Raw genomic sequence first — 12173 nt, forward strand, 5'->3', positions numbered from 1 at the left:
AAGAGAAAGAAAGCATAAAAGCATGTCGAATTCAATTTAAAAAATTTCTTGACTGAAAAAAGCTATCATTCTTGACATGTGCACAGCAGCTAACTGGCTACCTAGGAGCAGTTTATGAGTTAAAGGAGAAGGAGAGAAAAACAGTGCAGAAGACAAGGGCAGGGCAAGATGGTGCACTGTTCGATTAAGTAGTGCAGTTGTGCATTATGAAGTACCGCTCCACTGCCTAACACTCCTTCACACACTGGGGTCTTCACCTTGTCATCACATGTCTGCTAGCGTACCACTGTTCACCACCATCACACGCTTAGTGCTGTTACTTGGTTAAGTACGTTTTTTACTTTGCACATAATAGCGCTCGAAACGATGCATAAGTGCCATGAGTCATGTTCCAGCTACTGTGACAGTTCAGTGGCAGTTCCATTGTTGTCGTCAACATGCAGATAGTGTTATTCCCCGTGCCCTTGATCGACAACCCAGCAGTAACTTGGCAACTCACCTGTCAGAAATCAACTTACACTTGCGTTTTTGTTGAACGGCCCTATCATTTACCTTGCATTAAATTTTTATTGCCGACAGCATTTCCCTGTGCAATTAGACACTGCTACAAGTTCTTCACAAGTAATTAACAACAATTAGTGTTTTAATTACTGGCAAACTCAATGCTCAGGTTGACAAAGAAGCCAAAATAAGATAAACTCCGAGTGACTTTTGACAGCACAAGAATACCACATTATGTCACACAGGAAAAAATTAAAAATTGGTAATTCACCCATAAAAATAATATTTGCCTGGAAAAAAAAATTAAAACTGCATTACAAAAGAACTACTGAAAAAGGTGTACCAAATTTTTAAAAAATAAAAACGAAAAAGTCCCAACCCCTAATCATAGCCTAAACAGGAAGTTGGCAAAAAAGATTACACAGCTACACTCTGAACAGAACGTTTATATATGGCTTTTAATTAGGGGTGTGTGAATGTTGAAATTTGCTCATACAAACTGAATATATATTGTTACCGATGTTTTTGAGCCTCTTGGGAGGTGGACAAGATGTTGGCCAACGATATCATCGAGCCTTCAAACAGCCCTTGGGCATCTCCTGTCGTGCTCGTGAAAAAGAAAGACCAAACTTGGCGGTTTTGCGTCGACTATCGTCATCTCAACAAGGTCACGAAGAAAGACGTCTATCCCCTTCCGCGCATAGATGATGCCCTGGACTGTTTACATGGCGCCCGCTACTTTTCTTCCATCGACCTTCGTAGCGGGTATTGGCAAATCTCTGTTGACGCAAGAGACCGCGAGAAAACAGCTTTCGTCACCCCTGATGGCCTTTACCAATTTAAGGTCATGCCCTTCGGCCTTTGTAACGCCCCTGCCACATTTGAACGGATGATGGATTCGTTACTCCGGGGCTTCAAATGGACGACCTGTCTTTGTTACTTAGATGATGTAATTGTTTTCTCGCCCTCTTTTGAAACCCACCTGCTTCGCCTTTCGTCCATCTTGGCACTTTTCCGCCGCGCAGGTCTTCAACTCAACTCAAAAAAATGTACTTTCGGCCGCCGCGAACTCAAAGTCCTCGGCCATTTGGTGAATGCGAGTGGCATACAACCTGACCCTGATAAAGTTCGTGCCGTCAGTGCTTTTCCCTGTCCCCGCTCGCCCAGCGATGTCCGCAGCTTCATCGGTCTCTGTTCCTACTTTCGCCGGTTCGTCCCGAACTTCGCAGCCGTCGCTCGCCCTCTCACCAATCTGTTGCAGAAAGGCGTTCCTTTTTCCTGGGGCCCAGATCAGGCTACTGCATTCTCCAGCCTTATCGCCGTCCTCACTAACCCTCCTGTATTGGCCCATTTCAACCCGTCTGCCCCGACTGAACTTCGCACTGATGCCAGTGGTCACGGAATTGGCGCCATCCTTGCTCAGCGACAACGCGGCCAGCACTGCGTGATTGCGTACGCCAGCCGTCTTCTTTCTTCCGCCGAGAAGAATTACTCTATCACAGAACGCGAGTGCCTGGCTCTTGTTTGGGCCATTGGAAAATTCCGCACATACTTGTTTGGCCGCCCATTCACTGTTATCACCGACCACCACGCCCTGTGCTGGCTCTCCTCTCTCAAGGACCCTACTGGCCGCCTTGGCCGGTGGGCATTGCGATTGCAAGAATACACCTTTTCCGTGGTTCACAAGTCCGGTCGCCTTCATCAAGATGCAGACTGCCTGTCACGCTATCCCGTCGATCCTCCTTCTACAGACTGTGAGTCGGATGCCTGTGTCCTCTCCATCTCCGACCTCTCCCACATTGCCGACGAACAGCGCTTGGATCCCGCCCTCACCTCTCTCATCGACCGCGTCAGCACCGACCGGCGCGACACTTCTCTGGCCCGGTTTTTGCTCGACGGAAACACGCTGTACCGCCGCAACATGCGACCTGATGGCGCTGAGCACTTGCTCGTTGTTCCCCGACACCTACGTTCCACTATCCTCAAACAACTGCATGACGCACCTACGGCTGGTCATCTTGGTGTCTCCCGTACGTACGACCGCGTGCGCCGGCGTTTCTTCTGGCCTGGTCTGTACCGCTCCGTCCAACGCTACGTTGCCGCTTGCGACGTCTGTCAGCGCCGAAAGAAGCCCGCTGTCCTGCCGTCTGGACACCTGCAGCCGATTCCCATCCCGACCGACCCGTTTTCTCGTGTTGGGCTAGATTTACTTGGGCCCTTCCCGGAGTCCTCCTCGGGGAACAAGTGGATTGCCGTCGCCACCGATTATGCCACGCGGTACGTGATCACTCGCGCCATACCAACCAGCTGCGCCACTGACGTCGCTGACTTCCTTCTGCACGACGTCATATTACACCATGGCGCTCCCCGTCAACTCCTTACCGACCGTGGCCGCTGCTTCCTCTCCCGAGTTGTTGACGAAATCCTTCGTTCGTGCTCCGTTCGTCACAAGTTCACCACTGCTTATCATCCTCAGACGAACGGCCTAACGGAGCGTCTCAACCGCACGCTTACAGACATGCTCGCCATGTATGTATCCGACGACCACCGGGACTGGGACATAAGCTTGCCTTTTGTCACCTTCGCCTACAACTCTTCGCGCCATGATACCGCTGGTTACTCGCCCTTCTATCTTCTCTTTGGACGAGACCCCTTACTACCCTTCGACACTCTGCTGCCCACAGCCGGCCCTGTCACTACATATGCGCATGACGCTATCGCCCGAGCAGACGCCGCCCGCCAGGTTGCTCGTCACAAGCTCTCCGCCTCCCAAGAGGCTCAAAAACACCGCTACGATGGCCTGCACCGTGATGTGCGCTACCCTGCCGGATCTCTCGTCTTGCTGTGGCTCCCATCCCGTCGTGTGGGGTTATGTGAAAAACTTCTGCCGCGCTACACAGGTCCTTATCGTGTATTACGGGCAGTGACCGACGTCACGTATGAAATCACGCCGCTGCACCCAAAGTCGACGTCCGCTCCACTGAAGTCCGACGTCGTTCATGTAGCTTGCCTCAAGCCCTATCACCCACCATCGACATCGCACGCCTAACACGCACCGGGACGTTGCCTTCAGCCGAGGGGGATAGTGTTACCGATGGACCGTGAACGAAGAAGTGGCGGTGCGCTGAACGACGACGACGTTGACAGTTGGTAGCTGGGCCCTCGGTGTCTGAGCTGAGTGCTGGCCATCTCAGAGCAGCCGCCAACACAGACTTACCGCCGTAACATCCCCGTAACAATATGTTGACATATATGGCTTGAAATATCGAATTGAATATCGAATATTGTTCAGTAAGAAAAAATCTTAAGATAAACAGGCAAATATTGTTGCCCCCCCCTCCTTTTTTTTTTTTTCAGAAGAGTGTATGGTCTTTGCAACTGAAATAAAAACTAAATTGGCTCAGCATCATACAAAAAAAAAAAAAAAATGATGTGCTCAGAAATGTTCACTATTTGATTAGACAGCATAGCAGTGCGCAACCTGTAATGTAGTCGTGCAAAATGAAATCTATGAAATGACATATGACTGACAACTAAAAATAGCATGATGGCTAGTAAAACCTTAGCAATTTAGATTTCAAGGCACCAGAAGAAATGACCGGATTAGGTGAAGGCCAATTTATAAAATGCCCCCCCCCCCCCCCCCAATGCCAAAAATGATGTGAAGCCTTCCGAGGAGGCTCCATCATACAAACACCGAAGAGCCCGTGACGAGTGCACAGTTCCGGTGTGCTGTAAGAACAACGCGGACTTAAGGGAGGGGAATGCACATTGGCATTGGAATGGCAAGACTGCTTCTAAAAAGGAAAAATAAATGACCAGCGACACACCAGTCGCCGTCCCAAACTGGCACGGGGTAGCAGCGAAGCCAGAAACCGAAACTATGTGGTGAGGCTCTTTTTTGGCCTGGCAACAGAGGCCCTCCAGCTGTTGTCACGGTTGCCATTATGCCCACTTAAGAGGTGCGCGGGTCACAATACGCCATGTAATAGGCAGGATTTCTACACCATCGCTTGCCCTGTTGTGACAAGTCAACTTGCCCCTTTGGAAGCCTCATGCAAAGTTCCGCAAGTGAGCTTTCCCACATATCGTAGTTGACCAAAACAAATGGAGGACCTCATGCTAGGAGAGTTATGAAGGCTACAAGATGAATGCCATGTGTGTCGACAGCATGTAACACATTATAGAGGGATCAAAGAAAAAACAGCGTGCCCTCTCGCTATGATTGTTCGAAGCAGGTAGTCAGCCATCTTGTTCACATCAGGTGTCATATGTGGGAAAGCCCACTAGCGGAATTTCGTGGAACGTCACGCCTACCAGTGGCCGAATGCGATCAGTTTATGGTTCATTGGGGTTTAATGTCCCAAAGCGACTCAGGCTATGTGGGCCACTGCAGTGAAGGGCTCTGAAAAAATTTTGACCCCCTGCGGTTCTTTAGCGTGCGTCGAGGTCTGCCCACGCGGTAAACGCCGGAGAAAAAACCGAGGAGAACGAATTTGTATTGTTTTCCTAGCACTTAAAACTCAATTGTTGGATAATTTGCCCCGATATTGTGGTTTTGCCAAGGTCGAATTTATGAAAGTCTGTGCGGCATACGATCGCAGGCGAATATTAGAAAACTTTCGATTATTCCAAATTCCCGAATATCAATTTCTTGAATACGCATATTCGCACACCCCTTAATACATATTGCCGCGTTAATACATATATAATATACAAACCCGAATCCACGAGGATGACCCAACGTCTCCAAGCAATGATGAACAGCATGGCTGAAGTTGTCTGATAATGGACATTCCTGAATCTTCATGATGAGTGCAACATCTACAGTTCAATGCAGAGTGCAACATAAAGAGAGAAGAAAAAATTTCAAAGGACAAGGGTTAGCAAACTAGTAGTCACTCACAGAACAACCACTCTGCAATTTATATAGAACAAACTAGATGAAAAAGATTTCTAAAGTCTCAAAATGATGGGCTGTGGCTGATGCATGTACATAAAACAAATATAATAAGCAAATTTCATACTATATTAAGCGCAAGTTTGACTAAAAGCACCCTTTGATACTAATTTTTAGCTCTTCGAAGTTTGTATTTACTGCAAGCAGAATTCTTATTGCACACAACTATCTACATGATTGTGAGGGCCGGCCCAGTGATAGCTTTGCTTGCGACGCTTCATGTTTCAGTGTTTTTCATGAAGATAGCCAAAACCCATAGATTATCATGTGTATGAGGTGTTTGGCAAGTTATCAGTGCACCACAGAGAACGCTTAAATACGCCTTGCATTTCCTTGAAAAATAAAGTTGACAGTCTGCACTTCCAAGTGTCGTATGCTTTTCTTACCCTTTCATGCAGTTAACCCTTCATTACAACTAATACCCCTGCTACACGGGCATTTCGAATGCTTTCCAACCGAATGTCATCCGACTCGACTGCTGAACTTATGCTGCGACACGAAGTTTTTCAACGGCATTTGGTTCAGATGAGACCCGAGTCGACAAAGCACTACAGAGACATTCCAGATTTTGGAATGCCTTCCTAACGTGAACACAGCTCGCACCAACCAATAGCCATCGCCGTGACTTTGCCCCGCCCACAGCCCCGCCGCGCGACTACTTCGGCTCTGCGGCTGTTGATTCCGATATCTACAGCTCGCTCTTTTCTTCTGCTTGTTTAGAAAAAATTAGGATGCTTATGCTTCCCAGTCAAAAAAAAAAAAAAAGCCACTGGGATCAATTGGGAATTTCAATTGGATCCAAATGGAGATCCAATTGGGTCTGATTGGAGATCCAATCGGACCCAATTGGATTCAACAGGAAATAACAATCCAATTTGTTGGTCCAGTTGGATTATCCAACTGGTTTTGCAGATTCCAACTGGCTATTCCAATTGATTATAAGGTTCCAATTGGTGTCGTGTCGCCCATTTAGATAATCCAGTTGGGAGAGATGACACCAAATTTCGGAATGTTACGAACCAACAGGAATTTGCAGTTGGACATTCCAAATGGTTCCTGAGATTCCATACGGTATACCAGTAAACAACAAAAAAAAAAATTGAGTGTCAGGTGAAAATCTTGCCCAGTTTGACTGGTGTATGGAACAATTTCCAGTTGGTTCTATTTGGAACCAACTGGGGCCAATAGAATTTCCAGCTGATTCTAACTGGAACCAACTGGAAATTGTACAAAAAAGTTAAATTGGTCAAGATGCAACTGAAAAATTGCAATTAGAAATTTTTTAGGAGTGTATTTGCAAGCAATGGCAAGCTCCAACTGGAATTGCAAGTGAGCTAATAGAAATGTCCAACTGGGTGTTAATTCCGATTGGTTCCAAATACACAATTGGAAAGTTTCCAGTTGGAATGCCAAGCCATTGATTGGCTTGGCTGGGACCTGCATATTGCTCTCTGTTAACACGGAACAGTGAACTGATTAGGTTTTTGTAAAAAGAAATATGCAGCTTTATCTGCTGCAATTGTTTTAATCATTTCCACCATCCCACAAGCCTGAATAAAACAAATATCTTCACTCAACTAACAAGCGGCACTGGCTCCAGCAGGAAGGTCCTGTGCATGGAGGATATAAGTTTGGTTTATGGGGGTTTAACGTCTCGAAGCAACTCAGGCTATGAGGGACGCAGTAGTGAAGGGCTCCGGAAATTTCGACCACCTGGGGTTCTTTAACGTGCACTGACATCGCACAGCACACAGGCCTCCAGAATTTCGCCTCCATCGAAATTCAACCGCCGCAGCCGGGATCGAACTCGTGTCTTTCGGGTCAGCAGCCGAGCGCCGTAACCACTGAGCCACCGCGGCGGGGTGGAGTATATAAGTGGGAGCAAAAGTGTGTTCTGTAGATATATATATATATATATATATATTATGTCCCTTTGTGATGCAGGCTTGCTTGCTTGGATTTGTTTCTCTAATAGTGTTGAATTTGTATGATTTCAATTCCCTTGAACTCCTTGAAATGTGAGCATAAAGCAGTGCCCCCTGCAGTCCTGAGAGAAAACTCGGTTGGTTCCAACTAGAACCAGTTAATTTTTGGACACCATTAAGACCATTGGAACCAATTGGATGTGAAGCCAATTGACTCCAATTTGGTTTAACGACAACTGGTTCCAATGGTGCCCAAAAATCAGTTGGTTCCAACTGGAATTCCCAATGATTTTTTTTCACTCGGTTGGCCTTTAGAGTAGACGTGATACCACCTTCACCTCAATCACTAATCACAATTATCGATTACCAATCACAATCTAGGTTACACTGAACGACGTACTACGCCATTACATACAGTCGCCGACCGTTTTTTCGGACTTGAAGGGACCCGAAAAATGGTCCGAATAATCGAACAGTCCGAAAAATCCGTGAAGTACAAAAAAATCACTTTATTCAGAGGAAATCGGCTTAAAAAAGTCGCTGATTTTACCTTGAGGCAAATTTCTTTTGCTGGCGACGATTTGCGCTTGTATTTGCGCCAAAATTGTGGTTTCGCTGTACACGCTAGACAGCAAGTTCACAGCGTTCGCAATTTGTGCAACCGATGGCTGTGGTAGGCCGCCCAAGTCGTCGTCGGAGTCCGACTCATCTTCAGGTTGAAGAACCTGGCGTACAAGTTCGTCGTCCATGAGGTCCGCACACATATCGAGGCCGTCATCCACTTCAACAAACTCGCGAAACGTGGAGCCCGTTGGAATGTCCATTCCGTTCCCGCGAAGGTCAACGATGAGGCCTTCGCCACTGTCTGCAGTCAAATCCTCAGAATCGTTGCAGTCTTCTACGACATCGACTTCATCGGCGGAGAATCCAGCGTGCCTAAAGCAATTAGCAATTGTTTCCGCTCTGACTGCCTTCCACGCGTCAGCCAGCATGCTAACCGCCGCAAAAAGATCCGTGGCGTACTTTTTCCCGTTGTCAAAACAAAGGACTGCGCGCCGCAGAAGACGGGTCCGATAATGCACCTTAAGGTTTTTGATCTCTTGATAAGGTTTTTGATAAGAGAGATATTGCAAACCATGTAATTTTGTCTGTACTGAGTCTGCACTTTGTTTGATTGCCGTGGCCCGCCCACAAGCGCCCCGTCTTGCGCTTCCGCGGGCACACATACTTCCATGTGTAAATATGACAAAATAAATATGTATGTATGTATGTATGTATGTATCACCCCCTGGTCCATTGGTTGGAGCACGCTAGTGGTGTTTGGTGGCAGGTATTCGAGCCGAATGGCTTTCAGGTTGTCGATGGTGCCGTGAGCCGCGCAGTTATGAACAAAAATAATAACTTGTCGCCCCTGCCGCTCGAAACTTCGGTCGAGTCGACGCGCGTAATCTTCAAACAATGCATGAGTGATCCATGCCTTGGAGTTGCTGCAGTACCACACGGGAAGGTTCTTCCCGCCCTTAAAACACCTAGGATTCTTGGACTTGCCTATCACAAGAAGTGGCAGCTTCTCAGTGCCAGTGGCATTTGCACCTACCATTACTGTAATCCTTTTCTTGCTGTGGCGGCCCCCTGAACAGGAGTCACCCGAAAAAGAGAGGGTGCGGTCAGGCAACATCTTGAAAAAGAGGCCGTCTCGTCACAGTTGAAGGTGTCTTCTGGGCTGTACTGGCTCAACAAAGGCTTCAACTTCGTCTGACGGTAGTCTGCTACTGTGACTGGGTTGGCCGCTCCGCTCTCCCCGCACATCTTCTTAAAAGACACACCGTGTCTCTTCTTGAAACCGCGGAGCCATCCATCCGTGAGCTTGAATTTTTCAATCCTCATTTTCACGGCCAGGGTCTCTGCCTTTTCCTTCAACGTGTCACCCGACACTGGAAGGTTTTTCGCTAAAGCAGCTTTAAGCCAGAGTAGCAAAGCCTTCTCCAATTCGGTGTGGTCGCCTTTCCTGTCGTTCTTCTGGCTGCTGTTGTGGGACGCCTCAAAGGCGGAAAAAATCTTCTTATTTTTCACGTAATCCGAAATAGTTTGCTTCGACAGTGTGAACTCCTTGGCCACGTCAGCTTGCGTTCACCCACTCAGCACTAGCTTTATGATCGCTGCCTTTTTCTCAAGGGTCATAGTAGAATAGCTCCCACGCTTCTTTGACGACCCGGCAGCACCGGCGGGGCCATGTTGTCCACAGCCCGAGTGCGCACCACATCGCTCGTCAAACACGCAAAAATGAGGCACTTTTCGTTCAGAGCGGTGGAACCGCCGGACGCAATCACAAAACGGCCAAAGGATTGACGGCGCGCCACTCGGTTGATGCGGTCGGAGAAACTCATGTGACAACACGGCGAATGGCGAACGTATGAGACAAAGCACAGAGCGATCGCTGCCCGCGTCAGCGTTGGCGACAAAAGCAGGTTGACGGCGATGACAATCCGACTGCCACCTTGAAGTGGCAGAGATTGCAGGGACCTCTACTGGCAAAAATGGGGCACCGAAACCATGTCAAGCCAATCCAACTGCAGAGCCAATCCACCTCAATCCAAGATGGTGCCTGTTGCGCCGGCGAAAAGCCGATAAGATGGCAGATTTTGGCCTGCAGGCGACGTAAATTAGTCCGAAAAATCGAACTTTCAGACTTTTAAAGTCCGAAATATTCGTCGCGAATATGTATGCGCTTCTATGGGGTGACTGACGGTGCCTCACTGAAGTCCGAAATATCCTACAAGTCCGAATTATTGGAGTCCGAATTACCCGTCGGCTACTGTATTTACACGCACAATGAAGCACCATAACATCGCTTTTTCATTCTATGCCTGATTCGCATATTTATATCTATTTGTTTTTATATTTTTAATTACTTCGAACACGCATTACTAAGTCAGACACACCACAATGCATTCACTTGAACCACACTTGAACCAACAACCCTTCGTGGTGTATATGCTGTGTGTCCGCATCGCACACAGACTGCCTGGGTTCGAAAGTGCCGGCCAGTTTCATTTCAGTGAATCCCCCTAACGCTATCGTGTAATAACAAGCTCCTTACGCTATCATGTAATAGCTTGTGTACTCGCTAAATGAGTGCTTGAAAATAATAGTACACCACTGAGCATTAACCGTGTCAGCGTGCAATTTCCCAAGGAGTGTACCGATGAGGACAACTGCACTCCAGTACTCTTTTACACAACTGCACTCCAGTACTCGTTTACATTGTAGTGTACAAGCAGCTAGTGCTCGTCTGCATGACATAAAACACAATCTGTGCTTCAATTATATTCAATAATGTCTCCTCTTTTGTATCGGTTGTACCCATGCTTGTTTAAGCAGTGCGACAGCTACGCAGGAAGCGCCAACGTGATTGCCCACCTGGTAAACACTCGATAGCCGGTTCGCTTACATTGCATGTAACTGGCGCTTCTTTTTAATCGTCCCTGCTTCCTCCGATGTGACCAGTACTTCATATTAAATCACCTTATCCAGAGGTATGCTCGGTGACAGTTTGCGTTAATTGAAAAAGACAAATTTTTTATTCACAAGCTAGTGATGGCAACGACTGTTGCTGGCCGCCTAAAGCCTGTTTCTCATGCAAGCGAAAATGGTCGCGATTCCTGCAGTCACGGCGCAAAAACCTGTCTTGAGCCGTCGTGGCAGCTCAGTGGCCAGAGCGACGAGGTTCCAACCAGTTGGAAAACTTTAGCCGCGATGCACCACGCAATCGCTCAAACTGCTCAGTCGCTTGCATGTAAGCTTAGCAGTCTGGGTCATACTAAGGCTTCCCGTTCATGGTAAGCGTATCCTTTGATGTAAGCAGTAGTCGATTTCAGGTCACTGTTGTCAAAACTACCGTATTTACATGACTGTAAGTCGACTCGGGTGTGAGTCGACCCTCCCATATCTCATATCAGGAAACAAAAAAACAACTTGGAGGTCCCTTAAGAGTCCCCTTTAATAGCAGAATTATCTGACTGCCGTGGCTTAACCTCAGACGCTATCACCGCTTATCTTCAGACACCATCGGCTGCTGCAAGTGGGCACATTCCAAAAATAAAATGTATTAGTCACTGGACTACTCGTCCACACTTATGCCATTGTCCTCACTAGCGCTGTCGCCGTGATCGCTGCTGCAGTCGTCCAGCGAAATCTCGCACTTTGCATAGCCGCATCACGAAATCACGTGGAACAACTGAAATTTTTGCCTTGCTGCAGCCGCCACACCTTTATCACCCGTTCCGAGGCGTCGACCTTGTGGCCCCCCGCGCAGTTTGTTTCTTCAGTGTAAAGAATGACAGCCATCTTGAATGTAGCCATGAATGAGCGCCGGACGCTTACCAAGCCCGGAGCACAAATAACGACTGACGAAGCACTACGTTCAAAACTGGTAAAACGAGGTGGGTCAAATATATCAAAGCCAAAGAGAGACTACGCACGAGCGATGTCGGTTCTTCCGTCAGCTACTGACACTCGCCAACACCGTTGCCGTTCTGAGTGGCGGTACAGTGGTGGTCGTGCTGCCGCAAATGAAACAGCGGGCCTTTCCCTTAAGCGTCGAAAGAGCAGTTGAAAGTTAAATAAAAAAAAAGGAAAAAAAAGAAAAACTTGGAGGACGCTTACGCGTTTTTAAGAGTAGAACGCGATATCGTTATCGGGCTGCCATGCTGCCGGGAGGGCGGGGGGTACTAGTTCGCCGCTTATCCACAGCTGCCATCGACCGCTGCGCATGGGGACGAGGTGCA

At 47.8% G+C, this 12173-nt stretch overlaps 1 protein-coding gene across 1 annotated transcript in view; it reads right to left on the reverse strand.

The window, feature by feature from the left end:
- The window catches only part of LOC149353112 (uncharacterized), a 51662-nt gene that overhangs the window by 15802 nt on the left and 23687 nt on the right, over positions 1-12173 (reverse strand). The window contains exon 5 of the mRNA XM_089582313.1: positions 5223-5325. Within this exon, the coding sequence (XP_089438439.1) occupies positions 5223-5325 (103 nt within the window). The remainder of the gene's footprint in view (positions 1-5222; positions 5326-12173) is intronic.

Source organism: Amblyomma mixtum, chromosome 3 (genome assembly GCF_055824585.1).
Source record: "Amblyomma mixtum isolate Tamu chromosome 3, ASM5582458v1, whole genome shotgun sequence".
NCBI classification, from domain to species: Eukaryota; Metazoa; Arthropoda; class Arachnida; order Ixodida; family Ixodidae; genus Amblyomma; species Amblyomma mixtum.